Here is a 25989-nt window from a genome sequence, read left to right as displayed (position 1 = left end):
CTGTGTGGCATTTGTAATCAGTGGCTCAAGTGCTAGTTAAGAAGGGAGCTAGCAATTTCCACCTGGAATGCTGATTTTCTCAGGTGGCCCACCCTGGGCTAGCTTAGAAAAACACAGCATTTTTCTACTGAGGGCCACAGACACAGACATACCAGTAGATGGTGTGTGCCTTGATTTATTGAGTCTCATGTGGCAGGAATAGCCTCAAACTCTATGTAGCTAAGGGTGACCTTCTGGTCTAATCTCCCTCCACCTCCCAAATCTCGGAATCCCAGGTATCCATTCCTGCTTCTGGAGGGGCTTGAGATAGATCCTGGCCAGTATCCTATCTCCTGAGCTACACAGAGATGCTACACTAACTGAGCAGCAAGGGTGCTAGGTTCTTTCTGTGCCCTCCTGAAGTGCAAGGTTGTTGTTGCTGGTGGTGGCTTTTTTCTTTTTCTTTTTTGTTTTAAAGTCTTCCTCCTTTCCCTCTACCTTCCAAGTAGCACAAATTAACAAACTGGTAGGTACAGTCTTTCTACATAATGTTCACACCAAAACAAATATACGAAAGGCACACACTGTTATGGCTACTAACTTGCACGTTAATACTTAAGATATCACAACACAGAATTCCCTCCTGTTAAATAGCCTAGTCAGCCATCCTAAGCCACAACTATACACTATTCAACAGTAACTAGTTGAAGCTTACACTAGTTCTCTCGTGAATGTCTGTTTCTCCCATTTGCTACCCTTTCGGGCAATACTGGGGTAGTTATTTTGTTTGTCTGTTTGAAGCAGTCTTATTGTGCAGTCCAAGCTAGTCTTGAACTTGTAGTTCTCCTGTCTTGGCCTCCTAACCGCTGAGCACAATGGGTTTTGTTTCTTTTAAAGAATTTTTTTTTTTTTTTTAGTAAGCCTGGTGGTGGTGACAAATGCCTTTAATCCCAGCATTCAGGAGGCAGAGGCAGGGAGATCTCTGAGTTTAAGGACAGTCTGCTCTACAGAGAGAATTTCAGGACAGCCAAGGCTACACAGAGAAATCCTATCTTAAAAATCAAAACAAAATAAACCAACCAACCAACCAACGAAAACCCCAAACCCCCAAACCAACAACAATGCACAATTCTCTTTAGCTGAGTATGGCAGTGTACACCGTTAATAATCCTAGCCCTTGGGAGGCAAAGGTGGATGATCTCAGTGAGTTCTAGGCCACTCAGGGTTCACACAGTAAGACCTGGTCTTAAAAAAGAGAAGGAAGGAAGGAAGTAGTAAAAAAAAGAAAACAAAACCCAAACCAGGTGTGTACAGAAAAGTCTCCTGCCCTTACCTCCTGGGTCTGTGCTCCTGCTGGCTATCAGACGGCTACTTAGCCAGTTTGAGTACAAACACCACTCATTCAGTGACCTGACAGTACCTGCTGCTCAGGAGACCTTGAAAGCAGAGGACAGGGACACTAGGCTTTGTTTGGGTCACCTGTGGAATGGTAACAGCAACATGTGCTGTTCACATGGCCTTTAAGAACACACTGTGTGTATGACCTCTGAGATGAAGGCTGCCTGAGACCCTGCGATAAGGCTCTCTTTAAACATTATGTAAAAACAAATTTTAACTAGACCAGTTTCTAACATAAGAACAACTTTGGGTTAGACAGGTGGACTGGTCTATTTCAACCAAGTCCTCTGAGTCAACCAACATTCTAAACCTCAATTTAAACTAAAGCCACATGGAGGCCACCTACACAGGAAGAATTTAAACAACAGTGCCCACAAGAGCCTTCACATCAAACAGCATGTGTGTGTGTGTGTGTGTGTGTGTGCATGCGTGAGGAGTGTGTATGGACATCTGAGTATGCAGGTATGCACATGTGCATGTGGAGGCCAGAGGATAACCTCGGGTGTGGCTCCTCAGTCTTACAATGCCACTCCCCCAGCCATCGGTACTCGCTGTCCCTGAGGAAGCTGGGTGAGCTAGGCATTCAGCACTCATTCATCTGTCTATCCAGCACTGCGATTACAAGCTTACAATGCCACACTGGGTTTCTATAAAACATAAAAACATGGGTTCGGGCTGCAGAAGACTTGGCGGCTCTTCGCAGCATCCACATGGCAGCCCACAACTGCCTGGAACTCTAGTTCCAGAGGATCCAATGCCCTCTCAGGTCTCTGAGGCCAGTGTGTGAGTCTGGCCTTACATACACACAGGCAAACACTCATATACATAAAAAACCAAGATAGATATATATTTTGGACAATAAATTAAATAAATAAAAAACAAGGGGTCAAACTCTGGCCCTGTAAGTTCTTTACCAGCTAAGCTATCACACAGCCAGCCCGAAGCAGTCACTTTAAAAAGCATGTAACAGCTGCCAATGGTTCCAAGGTTCTGTGCCTTGGGCTTTGTGCTTGGATCTCGTCCAGGCCATGTGATCTGTCTTTGTTTGTTTTCCAGACGCTGAGGCCTTGCCTTGAGGAAGCAGGAGGAAAGCACTACTGGTCAGGGCAGCTCTGTCATCTTTAAGCACACAGTGGTGAACAGCCCTTACACACACTTCCCAGGGGCCTCTGACAACTTCATGTTGTGATTTTGATCAGAGACGTAAGTGTCTGTGTGTGTGTGTGTGTGTGTGTGTGTGTGTGTGTGTGTGCCTGTGTGTGTGTGTGTGTGTGTGTGTACAACCTTTAATGTTCCTCATGTGCTGGCCACCTTGTATTTTGAGACAAGGCTGGCTGGCCAGTCAGACCAGTGAAATCCATTTCCAGCCCTGAGATTACAAATATCTTACTATTTTCAGGTTTTGTTTTTAGTGTAGGCTCTGGGGATTGAACTCAGGCCCTTAAGTTTGTAAGCAAGCACTATCCTAGCCCTCCTTAAGCAAAAAAAGGTGTGTGTGTGTGTGTGTGTGTGTGTGTGTGTGTGTGTGTGTGTCTGCAGAGGCTAGGGGAGGAAGTGAGATTCCCTAGTGCTGGAGTCACGCACAGGAGTGAGCTGCCTGAGGTGTGTGCTGCGAACTGAATTTGGGTCCTCTGCAGGAGCAGTGTGAACCTGCGCCACCTCTCCAGCCCAAGACTTGTTTTTGAACTTATAAACGTCACAGACATCTCTTCGAGACAGGTATGCCTTTTCAGATCTTTAGGTTATTAAGAGATAGCTGAGCTGTTTAAAGTCAGCCAAAGAGCACTTGCTACATAAGCATGAGGGATGGATTATGGTCTTACACCCGGTGTCCTGCTCATGCCTGCAACCCCACCTGAGGTGAGGCAGAGACAACATCACAGGGGATCGCTGACTTCCAGCTTAACTGAGAAAGTGGCAGGTAGGAAGAGTGCCTGCATCAAAGGCAATTCTCACTGAAGACAGAGAGTGAGAAAGAAAGATATCTGACTCCCTCTTCTGGAATGGTGTTCTTGACTCTATTCCAAAATAATTCTATTTTGAAAATTTGGAACTTGAAAGCCTGAAGCAGGAAGCTTTTTCTAATTCATGGAGCAGACTACAAAGTAAACTGTGCAACCCCCAGGGGCGGCCCTGATCACATACACACACAGCCCCAAACTGCCTGAACTCCAGCGTGCAAAGCAGAGGAGGCCCTTCAGACCTGACACTCTTAAGCCAACTTGCTAGCTGGCCAGAAACCAAGGCCACCTACAGAAAGAAAAAAGACTGTTGCTTCCAGCACCTCTTCCTCGGGGCTGTGACGGGGAGCACCTGACAGGACCCCAGCCTAAAGCTTACGGAGTAGAAGCTCAGAGCCAGAGGTCAGGAGAGAGCCAGCGACATTCCCTCCCTACCCTGAGGCTTGTGCACTTCCTACACCGCTGCACATTCCTCAGGGATTCCCCAGACTTCAGGCTGCATTCATTCCACTCCTCAGCATTGGTTTAACTCCAGCCCAACTCTGTCTTCACCACCATGTCTAAAGCAGAGCACTCACGATACAACCTAGTCTCTGGTTTCCTCCTTCCGTCTTCCACTCTTCCTGCCTTTGTTTTTGGTTGGTGTTTTTGAATTAGGCTCTCATGCATCCCAGGTTGGCCTTAAACTCAACTCTGCAGTTGAGGATGTCTTTTAACTTCTTTGTGATCCTCCTGTCTCCTATGTACCACTATGTGTAGTTTCCGAAGTCCGGAGTTTTAGGCATGTTAGCAGTCTACCAACTAAGTTACAGCCAGCCGTTCCCCAGCCCTCTTCCCAAACCTGTCAACCTCTCCAGAAAGCAGCAACTACAACGACATGAGGTGTGCCCGTGCCTGTGCCCAGCCAGATCTACCTGTGCAGAAAGTGCAGCTTGTGCATGGCTGCCAGCCCTGCGGCAATCTCACACGCCATCCTCTGTAGCAGCATGGTCTGTGAATCACCCCGCACGTGTTCTTGCTCATTGTGCAGGTAAGCCTTCAGGTCACCCTGCAAAAAACAAGCATGCGAGTGTCAAGTGCAGCACCAGAAGAAACCAAGTACCTAGACAAGCAATGCAGCTGGTCTGAACTATGAAGAACTATACAGAACAGAACAGTAAAGGAAATACAGTCTGACAACGACGCACGGGTAGACTCAGTGCAGTACAGATGTCTAGAAACCTTCAGGTAATGAAGAAGTGATATGGAGAGTTAAAAAAAGGTACTATTCACTATTTTGAAAAATTGGAACATGAAGCCTGAAGTTTAAAGGAGAATAAGCAGGAAGCTTTTTCTAATTCCTGGAGCAGACTAGAAAGTGCAATACGTAGCCACCAGGGGCGACCTTGATCACATACACACACAGCCCCAAACTGCCTGCTCCCCAGCGTACAAACTGGAGGAGGCCCCTTCAGATCTGACTTCCATTTCCAGGACACACATGGTCAGTGAGTACTTCATCACAAAGCTCATGGCCACCATTTATGCATGAGTAAGCCATGGAGAAGAGACTACATAAAGAAAACAAGAGTGGAAGAGGTGGGGAAAGCCACTCAGTGCTAGTGACAGACTCAGGTCTCACTCAGCATCCTTCCCCAGGGACAACATGAGAAAGAACACGCCAGCCTCCTGTGAACACCAATTCATCTCAAAAAGCCTAGGCAGAGGATGGCAGCCTGAGCAGAAAAGGGACAAACTCCAGTCAGACACATAGGCATCCAGCTCCCTGGCTACTCCCTATGGCTGCTCTAGGCAGTGGTAGATATCATAGATATCATCTCTGCTTGGGGGATGCTCTTGAGAAAATAATGTTATAGTCTCTTTACATAAGAATAGATATTTACTGATTTGATCTAATCCAAACAAAAGCTACTGGGGAGAGGAATGTGTACACACGTGCTCAAGAGGTCAACCCTGGCATCTTCCTCTATCATTCTCTGCCTTAGTTTTTGAGACAGTGTCTCTTACTGGCCTGACTAGTTAGCTTCAGTGACCCTTCTGTCTCTCTATGGCTAGGATTATGCCATTTGCCCAGGCCCCAAATTGAAGATTTTTATGATCTGTTACTAAGGTAGGAAGTAACTCAAGATCTTACAGCTTAAAATCCAACTCGAAAACAAAGTCAGGGGGTGGAGGAGCTCCTGGACATTTCAGTAAGTTTACTGAAGAGAGCAAATCTGTCAGATCCCTCCCAGGACCAGATCTGCACTCGTAATATTCACCCAGAGGCAGCTGTCCACGGTTAGTTCATCGTACACAATAATGCATTGGTTTCTACTCCTCTCTTTAACAATCCTAGCGTCTGTTGATAACAGTGATTATTTTTGAATTAATCGTATTTTGTTGTTTTGAGATAAGAGCATGACTATGTAATGCAGACCAGTCAAAAATTCTCACCCCATCCTCCCAAGTAACAGGACTCCCATTTCTTGCCTTTGAGCACTGTGTGCCTATGGTGCACATTTCTCATAACTTCAGGTATCTTGCAGATACAGAACTAAGGCTTAGAAGAGTCAAGAAATTTGTTCAAGAGCTAACTGCGGCAATGGTCTCTGCTACCTAAAAGGCGGAGGCAGGAGGATGAGGAAGTCAAGGTCATCCTTGGCAATAAAATAACTTTGAAGCCAACCTGGAACACAAGAATCCAAAGAGAGAGGAAACAAAGAAAAAGGAAAGAAGTTTGTCTCAATGAACTGTGCTTATCCCTCCCAGTTTACTAACTGGTAGGACCATACTCCGGGAACTGAGGCCAGGGCCACATCTGGCACATCTGGCAGGTGGTCTTCCACTGAGCTCCATCTTAGCGCTTTCCTGCCTTTTTATTATGGGGCAATATCTCATGTGTCGCCTGGGCTGGATCTAAATTTGTGATCCTCCTGATTCAGTTACTAAGTAGCTGAGATTACAGGACTATGTCAACAGGGCTCAACTTTTCTTATTTATATTTTAAAGGTGCTTATCGAGTAGATATGGACAATTAGTACTGTCTGTTATTTATAGAAAAAATAAGAAATCACCAAGAACCTCAATGTGTTTTAAATGAAAACGAAATTCTCTTTATCGAGGCTTTAAATTTTTCAAGTAAACCCAAGAAAGACAATTTGCTGACACTAGATGGCGACAGGGAGCTACACCCAGCATTAGTGAGACAAGCACCTTGCAAGGACTTCTTAGATGTGGGCCACTTACAGCCCTCCTAAATTCCAACACAAAAGGCGGGTGGCGGTGGCGCTGTATGCAGGATTTTGGCAGATCACTAAGCACAGTGAATTAATTTTAATACATTTTAACTTAATCTAATGTTAACCCATTTAATGTAATGGAAACAGTAAATACCTTTATATTGGAAATGCAGGTCATTTGTATGTCTAATATGTTTAAAGAACTTTGTTCTGTTTTGAGATAGGCTCTTAGATAGCCCAGGCTATCCTCAAACTCAAGTACAGATGATCCTGAATCTCTCTTACTTTCATGAATGAAATATGGCCCAGTATGTCCCTCCATGAAATGGGTATGTCCCAGTTGAAGCATTGCCTCTTGCTTGTGGGTTATCAGCTTGTGGCCACCTAAACCCCCTCTCCTCAAAGTCCTCTTCTCTCAGCTCTACTATGAAGCAGCTCTCAGGAAAAGCAACAAAAGCTAGCAGCTCCTGCCCCACCTCCTCATCCCAGGCTGGGCTTGCTACTGCCATTCCTGTCTTCCTTCCCGAGCAGACTCCTCTCTGCCTGGTCTGTCCTGGCTGCATCCTCAGGCCCCTTCCCTTGAACAGCCACTGTACAGCCACTACTCAGCTACCTGCTGAACCCTCATCCTCACAGCTAGCCGTTCTGCCAAGCACCAGCCAAAAATCTGCCCCAGGTCTCATTCTTCCTTCAAACTCAGCCTCTTTGTGGGACAGCACGATGGCTCAACACCCAGCCTGACAATCTGAGCTCCATACCCAACATGGTGGAAAGAACCAACTCCAAGTGTGTACCCAGGACACACATGTGCTTCCCCCACCCTGCCCCACACAAAATATATAAATATAAAAAGCTATTAAACAAAATAACTACCTGAGCTAGCTTCCTTAGCCAACTCCCTTAGTGTTCTCCAGCTGGCTCCGGGCACCACAGTCTCCAGCATGCCTTTCCATGTCACTGGATACCTGGTGGTCCTTCCCTGGTCCATTCTCCTCTCACTGCTCTGTATCCACTCCACAGCCATGTATGCTGTGTAAGGCTTGGTCTCCCTGTCTACTGTAACACTAAGCATGGGTTCCCAAGTCCTAGAGTCTGTAGTAGATGCAGATGAGTAAAGCTGTCACTACCAGCTCAGCAGTCCTCTCACTGTCTGCATGCATTCCATGGCTACGTGTGCTGTGCGTGTGGCCCCCTGACACCTTATGCTTTTCTCCTAGGATGTCTAAGAGGTAGCTCCAGTGCAACGCATATCCAGAGCAAAGCCTGTAACGATGCAAACTATGGCATGTCCACTATTCAGCAGATCAGAAAAAATCAAAGATGCCATTAGTAAATCCTGTCTTTAAGCCCACCTCCAAACTATGGATCTCCAGGTCTTGCCAGTTTTCAAAGTAAAGGCACAGCTGGAATTTATGGAAGGCTACTGCTGTCGTGTTGTCTGAAGTGCATCCCATGTTCGCCTTTGTCTGAGCCCCAAAGCTGATCATATTTTCTGTTGTTTTTAGGGCTGGGAGTTGAACATAGGACTTGTTCATGCTAAGCAAGTGTTCTACCTCTGAACTATACTCCCAGGCCCGCACTGGTAGATTCTTGGCAAGAGCTTTATTGCTAATCGTAGCCTTTTAAAAAATGTATTATTATTTTATGTGTAATGCATTTTTGCCTTCGTGTATGTCTGTGCAGTGCATGCAGAGGTCAGAAAGGGAAACGGAGTTACAGAGGGCTGTAGGCTGTCATATGGATGCTGGGAATTAAGCCCCCGTCTTCTCAAAAGGCAGCAAATATCCTTTATTGTTTAACAATCTCTCTAACCCCAAGTTATAACCTTTTAAGTTCATCGTTTAAAAAATAAGCCATGTTGTGACACCCCACACCCCACCAAACACACTGTTGTTTGCAAACAATCTTTTCCTTTGTTTATTCTACTATAAGCAAGCTGTGAACACTGCTAGGTTTTTACCTTATCCCTGCTGTGTCCCTAAACCTCACACATAATGGACACACAGTATGCTTGCTGAGCAAGAGAAGGCACACATTTTGGGAGAAGCTCCAAATGATGTGCACCAAGTTCAAGCCAGGTCAGTCATATTCCCAAGCTGTGCCATGCCAACATTTCATTAATGGTCTAATAATGATGAACGTAGGAGAAAATCTGTAATTTCAGATTTTTATTGGACTCATAAATTTATTTTATGACCTTATTACTTTGTATATAAAACATAGCCAAAGAGAGCTACCATGGGAAGTATTTTTCTTTTTCTTTTTCCACAGGGTCTTACTTTGTAACACAGCCTGGCCTGGATGTCCCCGTGTGGGGAGGCAGGCAGCCTCTTGCCTCAGCCTGCTGAGTGCTGAGGGCGGAAGGCAAGGGCTTGAGTCTTGAACCACAAGCACAAGCTGAGAAAGCACACTGGGAAGGTCGCAGGCTTTTTATTCTCCAAGTCCACCTCGAAAGGCAGACTTGCTCCAACAAGGCCACAACCTTCCTTCTCACCAACTGTGGAACAAACTCTCAAATGACTGGGGACACCTCACTCAAGCGACCACACTAGCACAGTGCGCTGGATAGTCCCAGTTCCATCTGATTCTTCTTCCTGGAAGTTGTGCCATGTAGGTAAAAGCTACTGACTTTACATCTAACAGGGCACCTGTGTCACTATGAGGGAAACTTAATGTGGCTTCTCTCTCTGTAACGTTCACTTCCAGGCCAGGCTTCCCTCAGGACCCTAGTCTGAACTCCGACACTCTCTGGTGTGGCTCAGTGGCTCGCCTTTGGCGCTCAAGATCCCTGTGCATCCCCAGGACAGCAAACACTGAGCAGAGAAGGTGAGCCGACGAGATGGCTTATTGGGTAAAGGTGCTTGACACCAACCTGAGTATCTGAGTTTCATTCTTAGAACTACACAGTGAAAGTTGTCCTCTAATTTCCACTTGTGCTGTAACATGTGCACACCCCCAAAAACACACAACACACACACACACACACACACACACACACACCCCATTTACCAAATGCTTTCTATAAAATAATGACCTTAAACCCTAACCGTGGGTGAGTCTACCTGAACTGATAGGCGAGTCGGCTGCAGGCACACTGGGCAGGGCAGACCCATCATCTCGGAATTTCCTGAGTACTGAGCACAGCTCTCAGGGTCACACACATATTCAGTACATTTTTCTTAGATGAGCAATCCTCAACTGAAGCACTTACACTGCCTTGGTATCCTGAGAGAGCATTGTGTAAACACTATGGCAAGTTACAAGAAACCCTGTAGTCATCTTTCAAATTGTGTCTCAAGTACAGCTACCATCAAGCATTATAAACTGGTCAAAGCAGAGTTGTCACATGCTTTCAGAAGAGTTCCAAGTGTTCTAAAGTCAGGCTGGTAACTGTATATGGATTACTTAAGTGCAAAAATATTCTTGCTTGTCTGCGCAGGAGATGGTATCAGTGCACACGGGGACTCTTGTCCTAAGAGCAGATAGAGACAGTGTAGCTGCAGTGGCTTAGGAGAGGCTGGCTCCTGCATTTGGATTACATTCCTCCTCGAAGAATGGCCTGTTTCCAGGAAGGCCATGGGTAAGCATGTAGCTCTGAAAAGGGGTTCCAGGCACACCTGAGGCCTACTGGCCCCAGGGGACATCCCTGCAGTCTGTGCAGGTGGGCACCATTTTCAGGACCCTCCTGATTTCTCCTACAGTACAGGCTCTGCAGGAACTGAGCTTAGGGTAGCCAGACTTCAGAATCCAGGGAGGGCCCAGTCTTGGCTGCTGAAGAACCAACCTGTGAGGTTTTCTAGGCTCGGAAGAGTGAGCCCAAAGCTGGCTTGCAGGGACAAATGGGATTTTTACCCTAACGCAAATGCAGAGAGACCATAACTTAACAGGTATGAGATTAACCACAGCAAGGGATGAGGCAGCTTTCCTTAGGCGTCAGCTCCTGCCTTCCAGCTTGTCTGAGACAGGAACTGCTGCAGAGTTTTGCCTTGGTTCTTTCTGTGCCTACAGCAAACTCTTTTACCTACTAAGCCATTTCCTGAGCCCCAGAGAAGGAGGCTTCTGATGAGTGGGCCTGACCCCTCGAATGCAGGTCAAGTGTTCTTTACTGGCTCTGAACTCACACAGCTAGGAAATGGAAGCTAAATGCAAACTGATAGGGGAAACTGAAACAAGATCAATAAAAAATCCAAAAGAAGGGGCTGGAGAGATGGCTCAGAAGTTAAGGCGCTTCCAGCCCTTCCAGGACTCCAGCTCCTTCCCAGTACCCACTGCGCTCATGCCCATCTGTAATTCCAGTTCCAAGGACCCTATGCCCTCTTCTGGCCTTCTGTGGGCACCAGACATACATGTTGTGGACAAATATTTATCTACAAAAGCAGAACAGCCACCTGCATAACATAAGGTTGGGAGGGGGGTTGGAAGAGAATCTAAGAGGGTAGAAAGAAACTGCCAAGTACTATAGTAACGAGGATAACTGGAGTGGATGGCACATTCCGGATTAGAATTGCAGGTTAGCAAGCGTCTAACGTGACTATTTGTGAGAGACTTAAAGCAGAGAAGAATGAATGGGTTACATCTACCCAAAAGAGGGATTCTAGAGTTGAACAAAGCACAGATTGACCCAAAAGCCCATAAAACACGCATGAAATAAGGTCAGAATACCGGCTGGTGCTTGTTTGCCTGTATTGGAGTGTGCGCGTACATATGCCACCATTTACAGAGACAAGACAAAACAATTGACCCTAAAGCCAACTGCAACCTAGCCATCTGTGCACTGACTCAACAGTAAGGTGAATCGTCTTTGCTGCTATAGCCAAACCACAGGGATTTAGGGTCAAACTAGGATGGATCCAACTAAGGCTACGCACTGATCAACTTTCCTTCAGACTTAACCGCCTCTACCAAGGATAGAAATATCTAAAGCATACTTAGGAGTTAACGCTAACTGCACAATGCAGCCTGCTTGCTTTTTTAGCAGCACAATGTTATCCAAATGAAGTGGGGAGTTATTTTGGGTCACTCCTACTTACTTCTCTATACACAGCCAAGGAAGGTTTAATGTTCTGAAAACTGAGACAATGCAGGGAAATCAATTAAAATTTAGCAAATTCAATTACACTTTTACCACTGTTTTTGGAAAATAACAATTATTATGTATTAGAAGCAGGCTTAAAATGTGAAATATTCTGCACAGGAGAAAAGGTTTTGTTTTGTTTTGTTTTTTCAAAAATTTCACATAGAAATTGTTATTAAAAGTATTCCTATACCTCCATGAAGGAAAATTTTTTCCAACTAATGCTCTTCATAGGCTACATGCTTAGAAAAAGGAAATAAATACCTTTTGTGAGACAGTCTCATACAAGCTCAGCTGACCTCAGGCTCACTGTGACCTTCAACTCCAGCTTATCTAATTTAATGACATAAATGTATACATTCACTATTTTCAAAATTGGAAAGGGGCTGGAGAGACAGATTTGAAGAGCAGAGTGAGGACCCAGCATCCACATAAATGCTGAGTGGGTGTGGCAGCCTGCCTGTAATTGTAGTGTATGGAAGGTGGTGACAGCAAATCTCTGGAGCAAAATGGCCGGCTAGATTACCTACATGTGAGAGCTCCAGGCTCAGCAAAAGAGCCTGCCTCAAGGAATAAGGAAGACAACTGACATCCAGCTCAGGTGTCCACATACACCTGCACAGGCGTGTCCCAACATGTACCAACATGCATATACATACATACACATACAAAGGCAGAATAGAAAGTCATGTAAATGATTAGTGATATTCTGTTGGTTAAAGCTTTCATGAGTTAACATGCTGGGGAAAAACATTTCGGAATGCCCGGTTGGTGTAAAGAGCTTGGGGTCTCGGGAAGGGCATGGTGCACCCATGCTCTAACCCAACCATACGTGTGCTACCTAGTGTGTGTCCAAACGCCATGGGCCTCCTTTCAGCCATGTACACATGATGGACAAGCTTTAGAAGAGCCAGGCATATCTCTGTGAGTTCAAGGTCAATCTGCTCTACAGAGAGAGTTCCAGGCAGCAAGTGCTACACAGAAACTCTGTCTCAAACAAACAAACAAACAACAACCACAACCAACCATAAATCAGGCTCTGTAGGATTAAGCACAGTAACGGTAACAGCTCAGCTCGGGGTCAGGTACAGGGAACACTAGAAAAGTAACAAAGGAAGTGGACCAGTTAACAAGTCACATCATTCTCCAATCGGCAGCCACTAAAGCCGGCACCAAGCCACCACGTCTGTCAAACACACCTGCAAAGAACCCTCTAGCACTTCAGCTTAAAGCTCTACTAAAACTTACCAGGTCGCAGAACTCAAACACCAGAAGGTAGGGGATGGCTTCCACACACTGCCCCACACACTGGAGGACATTTGGATGCTGGAGGATGCTGGCAAAGATAAAAGACACAGTGCTGTCCATCACAACGGTCTCCATTACAACATGGCAAACTGACAGGGTCACATCACAGCTGGGGATGGTGGCCAGGCCTTTAAATCACAGCACTCTTCAAGGAGGCAGAGTTCAGGGCCAGCAAGGACTACAAAGTGAGATGCTTGCCCAGGGCCTCCTGCACACTGGGCAAGCACTCTTCCATATTGACCTTGTATCCTGCAACCTTGTTGGACTTACCTGTCCTAGGTCTTTTAAGTAGATCATTTGGAACTTCCACAGCCCTGTATTTTCCCTATCAGAGCGAGTGTGCTGCTGCACGTGCTCAGAAGTGTCTGTGACGGCTGGTTGGAAATCCTTGACAGACAGCCTGAGCATCTCAGTCACCGCGGCGCTGCTGTCTTTTCTTATTCCAGCTGAGTGGTTAACTGTTCTGAACTGACATGAGGCCGCTTTGGGTCTAATGAGACTGTTTTTCTGGCACAAGTCTCAAAAGTAGTTTCATGCATTTAATTTGCAGAGCTGAGAGTGTTTGCAGGGCAGATAGCAACGCGTACTTACTAGTAAGGCTCTCCACTCTTCAGGAAAGTGTCCTGCTCCTTGGGGCTTGCACTGACTTTTAACTCCTTCACTATGACTCTCGCGACGCTGGTGCCTGTGTAAGTCTCTCCCAGGAGGACCTAGAGCAAACAACGGTTTTCCTTGTTACTTCTATCAAAAGGATGGAGAAGTGTGTCACATTTAGTGGGAATAGAGGGAAGGAAAGCAAGTACCAGCTAGGCGGCCTGTTACTCTGCTCACATGGGTATGACAGAGAATGTATGGAACCCACACTATGGAGCTGGGATAGGAAGGCACAGAGGTCATAAAAGGCTAGCCTAGGCTATACAGAGATATCCTGCTGAAAGAACAGGAAACGGGGGGAGGATAAAGAAAGGAAAGGAAGGAGAGATGGAGTTAAGGAGAGAAAAGGAAAGAAAGAAATGGAGGAAGGACTGTAATAAAATGACCTTTTAAAATATTTACTGGGTAGTAAAACATTTATGTTATATATCTTTTCATCTTAATTGAAATGCCTTCTTCATAGAAATGAACCATGATACAACAGCAGAGACCTGTGAGTTCCATTCAAATATCTCAAGCACTCCTCCAGTGCACTTCAGGCAAACAGCCAACATGCCATCACACAGAAACTTAAAAATCTAAGGTATGCTGATGATATCAGGCCTTTGACATATTCCAAAACTTCAGCCAAAACACACAGAAGATACCACTCCCAATGTAAAAAGGTGAGATGAACTACATCCTAAGAATTCATTACAAGGAAATGGCTAAATACAGGACAGTGCAAAAGCATTTCCAAACACAGTTCATCTCAAACTCACAGCAAAGTAAAGGACTACTTAACTAGGAAGTGACCAGGATCTAATGACTTCCTTTTGAAAGATTTGTTAAACAGTGAGACGACTGAGGTGGTGAAACAAGAGTCCAAGTAACTATGGGACCAAAGAAGCAGAGGCAGGAGCTGCCCTGGAGCTTATAGGCAATCAGTCTAGCCTAACTGAAGAGCTCTCAGTCAAAGACCCTACCTCAGATAAAGAAAAGTAATGGGGGCATGGGTGATATACCATAACCCCAGCACTTGGGAGGCAGAGTAGGTGAATCTCTGTGAGTTCGAGGCCAGCCTAATCTACAGAGTGAGTTTAAAGAGAGCCAGGGCTACACCAGAAACCCTGTCTCAAACAAACAAACAAACAAACAAAATTAAAAAATAAAGTGGATATTAACTGAGACATCAAGTTACCCCTGGCCTCCATGCATGCACAGGGAATATTTACTACACACACACACACACACACACTCAAACAGATCATTTAGATATTGATATAAGGTAGGTTAATTTTAACACAGGAGATAAGAATAAACACCTCAGCAAAATTAAGTAGGTTTACCAGGACTCTACGGGCATAACTGTGAAGAGAACAATAAATTGGGAGTACTAGCTAAATCATAGACTTTGCTCTAATTAACCAGCACGTATGTATACAGTAAGCATCAGTTCTCCAAATGGGAAAACAGTGGTGGCCTGCTGGTCTACCTGACTCAGCTTCTCTCCACCATCACACTCTTGGTGTTCAGTGCCTGCAGAAACTAGACAACCTTGACCGCCCATGCTTCTTAAGACTTATTATTTCATGCATGTGTATTGTGTGTGTGGAGAGAGACAGAGAGAGTGTGTGTGCGCGCACACATACACATGTGCACATACACAGGCATGCATATCACAGCACTTTAAAGGTAGGAGAACAACCTGTGGTAGTCAGTTTTCTCGTACCCTGAAGGTTCCAGGAACTAAACACAGATCATCAGGTTCAGTGCCGAGCAATCTTACCTGCTGAGTCACCACTAGATATTTTTAAAAAAACTGGGGCTGGTGAGATGGCTCAGTGGGTAAGAGCACCCGACTGCTCTTCCGAAGGTCTAGAGTTCAAATCCCAGCAACCATATGGTGGCTCACAACCATCTGTAACAAGATCTGACTCCCTCTTCTGGAGTGTCTGAAGACAGCTACAGTATACTTACATATCATAAATAAATAAATCTTAAAAAAAAAAAAAAAAGATTTAAAAAAAAGATTTAAAAAAAAAAAAAAAAAAACTGTACGTTTGTGAGTGAGAGTGCAATATGTGTGAAGTGTGTGGGTTGCACATGCCCGTGGAGAAGCAGAGGCCAGGAGAGCGTCCTCTATCTTCTCCACCTTACTTCTTCAAGGCACACTCTATCCCTGAACCTAGAGCTAGCATTTCTCAGGTAGGCGGGCAGCCAGCAAGACCCTCATCCTTTGGTGCTGGGGTTACAAGTGTGTATAGACCATGTCTGCCGTGTTACAGCATGCTGTGATTTGACTCTGGTCCTCTTGCTTGTGCAGTAAGCACTCTTACTGGGTGAAACACTACTCCAACCTCGGAGCTTCGCACTCTTTTATCTCACCTGCAAACATCTTCCCTACAATCCCAGCAGCCACATTCACTCATCTAGACAGGTACCTTATATTCCAGACCCCGGAGCACCAACTCCTAAGCTTGCCCACTTTCCCCAGTGGTTCTCACGCCTTCTAGTCAAACTTCCACACATCTTTCCACTGTTGCCCTCTGGAGAGAACTGGCCTCTCCACTGAGGTAACACCCATGGGTGCACCTGCACCCAGATCTACACCATCCGCTTCTGCCCCAGTGCAAGAAAGACACTGCCTCTGCATCTAAGACCAAATTTTCAAATGTGCCATTGGCCCCTGACCTCTTGCTTGCCCAGGACTTTGCTCTCACAACTGCCTCCTTCTCTCCTGCACCCTGATAAAGAAACAGGCTGAAGCTGCTTTGCACCCACAAAATAGAACACATCTGGATGTCGGGGTTCACCCCTTCTTATGCTGGTACTTGGGAAGCTGAGGTAGAAAGACAGGGAGGTCAGATGCATAGCAAGACTGTCTAAAAGGAGGAAAGCTCGCAATGCTTCAACCCTCGACAGAGAATGATGGGCAGCTACAGCGTGCTAAGTAGGAGCAGTCTTCTGCATTAAGAGCACACAGTTACCCTACACGGCCACTTGGATGCTTGCACAAGCTCCAACCAATTCCCCTGCTTTCATCTTAGCATTCTGCAATGGAACTGCCTTTGTGTAGGTTATGGCTTAACCTCCCGAAGAATTCAAAGTCAAAGCCTTTGGATGCACTCAATGTTAGTATTTACAACCTAAACTAGTTTAAGTGCTATAAGGGGAAGAGAGAGGGAGGAGAGAAGAGACAGAAGAAAATAAATAATTAAACTTAAGGAAGATAAAAAGCTTCTAAAAATCCATGCCTTTCTTTTTCTTAATAGTTTTTACGCTAATAAACCCAAAAAATTTTAGAAAGATTTCTACTAAAACACAATTGAAAACATTTGTACCCCCTATCACTCACTCATATGCTGACAACAAGCCACCACTGTGACACACAGGGAGGCGGGGCCTTTAGGATGCATAAAAAAGGGCTTCAAACTAGTTACAATAATATACATACACAGCCCCAGCTACGTAAAAGATGAAGCAGAAGGTTCACTTGCGCCTAGAAGCTCAGAGCAACCTGGCCAATAAAGGAACCTCAATGGACCGGATCCCTCCCTGGCATCTCTTAAAAAAGTCAACACAACAACAACAACAGAAATCCCAACACAAGAACTGATGGGGCACGTCTTTAATGCCAGCACTTGGGAGGCAAAGGCAGGCAAATCTTTGTTTGAGGCCAGCCTGGTCTACACTGTGAGTTCCATAATAGCCAGGGCTACACAGAGAAACCCTGCCTCAAAAACAAAACAAAACCCAGAAGAGATCCCAGAAAGCATTCATCTACGTCCATTCCATGTGAGAAAATGGCTAAAAGTGCCATCTATAAACCTCCACCAATCGCCCAATCAACTACAGTTTGTGGTATTTTATTATAGCAGCCTGAACAAAATCAGCCTCCTAGAAAGTTCTGTGCCCAGCACAGCTGAGCTCATAGCACCTCACAGTGGCACTGTGGGGTAATGAGAAAACTATACTAACCCTGTATAATGTCACATGTCCCAGTCATAATTAGCCTTAAAACATCACCTTTAGAATCAACAAGAGGGAAAAGGAAGGAAGGAGCACATTACCTTTCCAAACCAGCCACTCCCGATCTCCTGTATGTAGTTGAGACTGTGGCGGGCGACTTGAGACTTCAAACCTTCTGGGAGAAGAGAGAGAGAGAGAACATTCAAACTAAGCATCTAGGGAGGATAGCAATATCATGGTGGTTCAGGTTTTCCAGACTTTGGAAATACTGAGGCAGGAGGACCGTGAGGCCAGCCTGGGCTTCATAATAAACTCTGTCTCTTCAGGCAGTGGTGATGCACACCTTTGATCCCAGTACTTAGGAGGCAGAGGCAGGCAAATTTCTGAGTTCGAGGCCAGCCTGGTCTACAGAGTGAGTTCCAGGACAGCCAGGGCTACACAGAGAAACCCTGTCTCAAAAAACCCCAAAAAACAAAAAGCTCTGTCTTAAAACAATGGCAATAACAACAACAGCAAAGGTATTTAACTAAAGTAAAATAAATAAGGATTGGAGCTTATTCTGTTGGCTTTGTTTCCCTTGTCATAGGGACTCTATCAAGTGGACCAATACAGACATAAGGGGAGTCCCAAAGGCAAAAAAGAGAAGACAGGAGAAAAAGAAAGTAAAAAAGAAAGGTAGAAACTGGTCTGCTATCCAAATTCTGGTCTCCATATCCAAAATCTCAGCAAACATATCATCAGACTCAGAACACCCAAGACCCCAACAATCGATCATCAAACACCCAAGACCCCAACAATCGATCATCAGACTCAGAACACACAAGACCCCAACAATCAATCATCAGACTCAGAACACACAAGACCCCAACAATCGATCAAACTGCAGAGAGCCAGAGACTCCTGGAAGGGCAGAGATGACTCATTGTGTACAAGGAAGAGCCAATCGGTCATTAGAAATGGAAAACAGAAGGCAGTGGGCTCCCAAGATAAATGCTGGGAGAAAAAGACCTTCCATAAGAATGTTATATGTGGTAAACCACATTCCAAAAATGAAGGCCTCTCAGATGCGCAATGCTGCCAATATGCCTGCCCTAAAGTAAACGCTAAAGGACATTTATTTATTCCCTTTAGTGTGAGATGGAAAAACAGACAAGTCAGAACTGTATGAAGAATACAGGTCCCCACAGTACAACTGAAGAGTTAAGTACAAACCAACATCATTGTATTACTGGAACCCAGTTCCTCTTCTTTACTTCTTAGGTGATTTAAAATACTGGATGTGTAAAAGTTATAAACTTATGGTAACAGACATAGAATGTATAAAGATGTCATTTGTGATCAATCTTATTTGCTTTTAAGATACTCTCATGTGTCCTCGGCTGGCATTCAATTCTGTAGTCAAGGGTCCCCTGGGCTTCGTTCTCATTCCTCTTTCTCTACCTCTGCAAAGCTGAGCTTGCAGGCATGCATGACAACTCCGTTTCATGGTTTTATGAGGTGATGGGGGCTGAACCTAGGCCCTCCCACATGCAAGCACTCTCATCCTCAGACTCTTCCCAGTCTAATCTGTAAGTTGTACACTGAAGTGGCTATCAATGTAAGCTCAGTTATTATAAATGTAGGATGTCAGTTGTAATCTTCATTGTAATCACATCAAACAAACAAAAGAAAAATCAAAGACAGGGGCTGGAGAGATGGTCCAATGGCTTAGTGTTTGCTACTCTTCCAAAGGACCTGGGTTCTACTCCCAGCACCTACATGATAGCTTAGGTCTGTAACTCTAGCTCCAGGAGATCTGATTCCTTGTCCTCCGCTGGTACTTACACTAACATGCACAAACCCGGATGCAAACACACATGTATACATAATTAAAATAATAAAGATAAAATTTTGCAAAAGGAAAATATATTAAATATTAAGATTTAAAAAGTAGCTGGCTGGGCAGTGGTGGCGCACGCCTTTGATCCCAGCACTTGGGAGGCCGAGGCAGGTGGATTTCTGAGTTCGAGGCCAGCCTGGTCTACAAAGGGAGCTCCAGGACAGCCAGGGCTACACAGAGAAACCCTGTCTCAAAAAAACAAAAAACAAAAACAAAAACAAAAGTAGCCGGACAGTAGTGGCACACGCCTTTAATCCCAGCACTTTGGAGGCAGAGGCAGGTGGATTTCTAAGTCTGAGCCTGATCTATAGAGTGAGTTCCAGGACAGTCAGGACTACACAGAGAAACCCTGTCTCAGGAAAAACAAACAAACAAAAAAGATTTAAAAAGCAATCCAAACAAATGTGGTAAGTGATTTTTTAAAAAATAGATTATTGAGATTGACAAAATGGATGGATCACTGGGTAAAGATACCCACTTGCCAAACCTAATGACAGAATATCAATTCCTAGAACCCATGTGGCGGAAGCTGTGAATTCTTGGGTCTCCACATAAGGACCATGCCACCCACATGCACACACTAAGTAACAAGTACATACACGGACTGTCAGTGCTGTGGTTGAGGGCACTTGCTAGTCTTCCCAAGGACTCCCCGAGGTTTGGTTCCCACCACACTGGAAGGTTTCCCTTCCAACAGCCCAGAACTCCAATCCCAGAGGCTTCTGGTGGCCTCTAAGGGCATCTGCACCCACATGAAACACATACAGACAAACAGGTATGTACACACACTCAAATAAACAAAGAAACAAATAAATAAATAAATACATATTTTAAAGTGGTCAGCAAGACTACTCCCAGTTAAGAGCACTCACTGGTTTTACAGTAGATTCAGGTTTGGCTCCCAGCACAGTAGCTCACAACAGTCCTTAATGTTAGTTCCAGGGAATCCAGCACCTTCTTTTGGATTCCATGGGAACCAGGCATCCATGCAGTACACATACACAAACATGTAGGGAAACACTCAGACATATATACATAATTAAAAATAACAAAGTCTTGAAAAGAAAAATTTTAAGATGCCACTACAACTCAGTGGGAAAATGGGCTCTTCAGACATTGCTCACAGGACAGCTGGATAACCACGTGTGAAAGAATTAAACTAAAATCTTATCCTTGGGCTGGGGAGGTAGCTAAGTCAGTGCAATGCTTGGCTTGGCATGCTCAAAGTCTCAGGTTCTGTCTTAGTCAGGGTTTCTATTCCTGAAGCAAGAAGCAAGTTGGCGAGGAAAGGGTTTATTCAGCTTACACTTCCACATTGCTGTTCATCACCAAGGAAGTCAGGACTGGAACTCAAGCAGGTCAGGAAGCAGGAGCTGATGCAGAGGCCATGGAGGGATGTTACTTACTGGCTTGCTTCCCCTGGCTTGCTCAGCCTGCTCTCTTATAGAACCCAAGACTACCAGCCCAGAGATGGTCCCATCCACAAGGGGCCTTTCCCCGCTTGATCACTAATTGAGAAAATGCCTTGCAGCTGGATCTCGTGGAGGCATTTCCCCAATTGATGCTCCTTTCTCTGTGATAACTCCAGCCTGTGTCAAGTTGACACAAAACTAGCCAGTACAGGTTCCAACCCCATAAAATCAGGTATGGTGGCACACACTTGTGAACCTAGCACTTGGGAGAAAGGTGGAGACAGAACACCAATAGTTCACGCATTGTTGAAGGGCTACATGAGACCATAGGTTACAAAACATTAGCAGCAACAAACAATAAAAAATGTCTTAACCTATAGTGTACAAAACAGATTAGAAAGGCAAGAATAACGACTCAGTGGGTAAAGGGCCTGATAACAACGCCCAGAACTTACCGGAGTGAACCAACTCCCATAAGTTATCCTGACATGTGTACTGATACACATACATGCTTCTCTCTCTTCCTGCACTCGCGCATGCATGCACAGACACTCACACAAACACTCTCAAATAAAATGGGAGGAAAGAACTGGGAAGAACAGGGGCAGAAATCAATCAACAAGGCTCAGGTTCAGTTCCCACCACCAGCATGGCAGCCACAATCATTTACAACTCCAATTCCTGGGGACTGACATCCTCTTCTGACTGCAGAGATCATCAGGCACACCTATGATACACACACACACACACACACACACACACACACACTTTAAAAAATTCTTTTAAAACAGAGATCAGATCAGAGAGCTACATTTGAAAGCTAAAACTATCAAACCCATAGAAAAGGCAGAGAAGTTAAGTACTCCAGGCCTGGCAGTGGTTTTTAAGAAACAAGCTGGGTGCCGGATGGTGGTGGTGCACGCCTTTAATTCCAGCACTTGGGAGGCAGAGACAGGTGGATTTCTGAGTTCGAGGCCAGCCTGGTCTACAGAGTGAGTTCCAGGACAGCCAGGGCTACACAGAGAAACCCTGTCTCAAAACAAACAAACAGGCAAACAATACTTTTGGGGTTGGAGAGATGGCTCAGTAGTTAACAGCACTGACTGCTCTTCCTAAAGTCCTGAGTTCAATTCCCAGCAACCACATGGTGGCTCACAGCCATCTGTAATGGGATTTGATGCCCTCTTCTAGTGTGTGTCTGAAGAGAGCAATGGTGTACTCATATACATAAAATGAATAAATAAGTCTTTACTAACAAAAGAGAGAGAGAGAGAGAGAGAGAGAGAGAGAGAGAGAGAAATAAATGCACACACAACGAAAGGGGAAAATATACTGGATTTATGGAAATTAAAAAAATTAAAGTGTCAAAGGAAATTTTAGAGAGTGGAAAAAAAAAGCCTACAGACTGTAATAGCAGTGTGCAAGCCCCATGCTCCGGTTACCAGTTAGGCTCTCCTAGTGAAGACAGAGGCACCGGGACTATGCAGAAAGAGCTTTACCAGAAACCACTGCAACTCCTCAATTTGCTATGAACCTAAAACTGCTCTACAAAAACAGCCTTCTAAAAAAGAAACAAAATACTTAAATTGTAAAGTGGGATTGGAGGTTTTGCATTAAGAAATTCTAGCAAAGCTAGTTATGGTGGCACATGCCTATAATTCCAGTACTTAAGAGGCTAAGGCAGAAGGACCACAAGCTAGAGACCAGCCTGGGCTACATAGTGAGATCTTGTTACCTGTCCCCCAACCCCCGAAAAAAAAAAAGTCTGGATAGATAGATAAGAAACAAAGAAGGACAATTCATTACAAATACTTTTCTAGGCTTGATTTCAGGACCAAGAGTGTATAGTTTGTGTTTATACGGCCACATGTGGTGGTGGGCACCTTTAATTCCAGCACTCAGGAGGCAGCGGCAGGCTGATCTCTTCAAGTCCCAGGCCAGTCTGGCCTACACAGTGACGTCCAGACCAGCCACAGCTAAATCATTAGATGGCTGTCCCCACCAAAAAAAATTTTTAACAAGTGAACACACACACATCCCCATCCCCACCCCAAAGGGAAAAAAGTGGGCAGAGCTTCTAAACTTGCTTGTGAACAGGCCAAGTGTCAAAGGATCTCTCACAATCAGACATAGCTCACTTACAGAATACACAAGGGCCCACTGTCAGCGTTTCCTTTCCCTCAGCACCTCTGTCCTTACTGCCTAACTGTGCTGTCATTTTCTACTCTGCACCTCTTGAACCGACTTACTCAATTGGTTCTTAACGATAAGCTACTGGAAGCAGGCCTGTGGGATGAAGGAAAGGCCCTCACGCTCAGATGTGATCTCTGGAAGCTCCCTTCCCTGGCCGCGCTGACAGTCAGAGGCTGGGAGAGCCTGGGTCCCTTCTCACTCTCCACAAACTACTCAGGGACCCTCTTTCCTCCTCCTCGTGTTATCACCTTGCACAAGCGGGCATTCTGTCAGCTCGTGGCGTTCTCTCTGTGCACAGGTATGAACACTTCTGCTTCATCCCAGCACTACCTTCCTGTGTATCCTAGGCTTACGGATTCCAGGGACCCAGCACTTCTTCCTTGTTACGTGTGCGTGAGCATCTAGGCGAGCACACGAGCAACCTTCAGTATTACTCTTTAGGTGTCTTGTTTTCTGAGCCACTAACCTGAAGCCCGCCCGCCAAGTAGGCCAGGCTGAATGGCCAGTGAGCCCCAGGGGTCTGCCTGTCTTGAGTCTCTCCAGTCTTGGGATTACAGCCTTTGTACTTGAGTTCTGGGGTTCAAACTCAGGTCCTCAAACACTTTACCAGCTAAGTCATCTTCCCAGCCCCATGTCACTCTTTAAATTTTTGGGGTTTTTTGTTTGTTTGTTTTTGTTTTGTTTTTCCATATACAGTTTCTTTGTGTAGCCCTGGCTGTCCTGGAACTAGCTCCATAGACCAGGCTGTCCTTAAACTCATACGAGATCCACCTGTCCTGCCTCCTGAGTGCTGGGATTAAAGACATGTGCCACCACCACATGGCTACTCTTCAATTTCTTAAATATTTGTGTGAACTGTTTAATTACTTTACAAATATTTTTGCTACCATGTCTAGCTGGTATATAGTATATGTTTTATTACAGAGTATTTTATTTTATGAACCAGATTTGGCAATTTTTTTTCATGTTGTCTAGATTTAGTGCCAAGGATGGCAAGTTCTTTTATATCCCAGGATGATAAAAATAGTTGAATATTCTAAGTAGAGAAGCTAAAAATTTCCTTCCTATTTCCTGACACATGTGATAGGGACTGTATGCACTGTGTGTCTGTACCTGTGTGTCCCAGAAGCCAAGCAATGGCAGGAGCCTTCCTCTGTTGGTCTCCGCCTCAGTTTTTGAAACAGAAAACCTCCCTGACTCCGGACTATCAGTTTTGTCACCTGGCCTGGCCTCCTCTTACATGTGAGTGGGAAGTGCAACCTCAGGTCCTCAGGCTTGTGCAGCAGTGAGCCATCTTCCTACTGGGCCAGCTCCCCAGCTCCAAGAGTGACCTCAAGGAGGCTTCAAGACAGAAAAAGGATAGCTGCCTGGCTCCCTGTAGCTGCTTTCATGCCCACCTCTGTTTGTGCTCCTCACCATCCCAAGAGACCCAGAGGGAAGCTGCAGGTCTCTTATCTGCCCCACCTTCCTGAGCGACGCTTCTGCATGTTTCCTGGTCCCAGAAGGGTGAAGCTACAAAGACCAGGGTCTGGAATTCTCAGCAGTCACTCTCTTCCAAGGAGAGAACCGCCTGAGGGATGAGGCTGACGTGCAAAGCCTGTAAAAAGATGGCTGAACTTGGGGGCCCTGGATCAAGCTATTTCCAAGGTCACCTCCACCATTTTTCCCTTCCATAATCTGGCCTCTCTCCCACCAGTACTCATCTGGGCTGGGATTCTACCGCTGAAGTTAAGATGGCCCCAGCTGGGCTGGAGAGATAGCTCAGCACTTAAGAGCACTGGCTGCTCTTTCAGAGGTCCTGAGTTCAATTCTCAGCAACCACATGGTGGCTCACAACCACCTGTAACTGGATCCGATGCCCTCTTCTGGAGTGTCTGAAGACAGCAACAGTGTACTCATAAATAAAACTGCGAGTCTGCAATAGCGCGAGCGTGGACAGAAGCCTCAGTCTGCTGATGTCAGCGCTTACTTTTTCTACCTGCTTGGCCATTTTTTTAAAAGGGGAACCACCTATATGCTTACATGTTTTACACACATATGGGTGATTCACTGAACTCCTTTTAAACACCATTTAGATTGAAATCTACCCTTTAGTATTATTATTTAGAGAAATTAAAGCTAAAATATACTATATGTCATTTAAAAGTTGTTTTGGACTTATTTATGTGTCTGAGTGTTTTGCTTGCATGTATGTACATGTACCAAAGAGGACACTGGATCCTCTGCGACCCTCCACTCTTACTGTGTGAAATAGGCTATGCCACTGGACCTGAAGCCCACTTATTTGGCTAGCTGCAGGCATCCACCTATCACTATCCTCCCCCAGCCAGCCCCAGGGCACTAGAAGAAAACTGCCATGCCTGGCTTTTCTATGCGTGCTGTGGAGTGTGCATCTCTGCACGGTAAGCACTCCCCTCATTGAGCCATCTCCTCTGACTATCACGCTTACCTTCTCTGTAGCTTACTTTTTTTTTTTTGAGACAGGATCTCACTAAGTAGCTCTGTAGCTGTCTTGGAACTCACTGTGTAGATCAAGCTGCCCTTGAACTCACAGAGATTCTCCTGCCTCTGCCTCTAGAGGGCTGGTATTAAACACGGTGTCAGCAGCTCGGTCTAGCTTACTTTTCCCTTGCGTCATGGCATGCTGTAGTGACTGAAGTGAGAATGGCCCCATAGGCTCACATGTTTCAATGCCCGAGCCGCAGCTCGTGAACTGTTTGGGAACAGTTAGGAGGTGTAGCCTTGCTGAAGTGGCTCTGTAATTTGAGGAGGGCTTTGAGGTTTCAAAAGCCCACGAGGCCCAGGCTCTCTGCTTCCAACTTTCTTTCCGATCAAGATATACCTTAGCTACCACTCCTGTGTGCTGCCCCGCTCCTCACCTTCTAAAACTGGAAGCAAGCCTCAATTAAATGCTTTCTCTTTAAAATGTCTTGGTCATGATGTCTTTTCACAGCAACAG

At 45.4% G+C, this 25989-nt stretch overlaps 1 protein-coding gene across 2 annotated transcripts in view; it reads right to left on the bottom strand.

Annotated features, from left to right (window-relative positions):
- The window catches only part of Lmtk2 (lemur tyrosine kinase 2), an 87848-nt gene that overhangs the window by 26962 nt on the left and 34897 nt on the right, over positions 1-25989 (bottom strand). Inside the window, exons 4-7 of one of the 2 annotated variants that reach the window (NM_001081109.2) lie at positions 17648-17721; positions 13533-13651; positions 12882-12969; positions 4253-4386 (exon numbers count right to left, since the gene is read on the bottom strand). In NM_001081109.2, coding sequence (NP_001074578.1) covers positions 4253-4386; positions 12882-12969; positions 13533-13651; positions 17648-17721 — 415 coding nt within the window. The remainder of the gene's footprint in view (positions 1-4252; positions 4387-12881; positions 12970-13532; positions 13652-17647; positions 17722-25989) is intronic. The other variant, XM_006504825.4, reaches the window with a different exon arrangement.

The sequence above is a fragment of the Mus musculus genome, chromosome 5 (genome assembly GCF_000001635.26).
Source record: "Mus musculus strain C57BL/6J chromosome 5, GRCm38.p6 C57BL/6J".
Classification (NCBI taxonomy): domain Eukaryota; kingdom Metazoa; phylum Chordata; class Mammalia; order Rodentia; family Muridae; genus Mus; species Mus musculus.
This window is presented reverse-complemented; position numbering and strand designations above follow the sequence as displayed.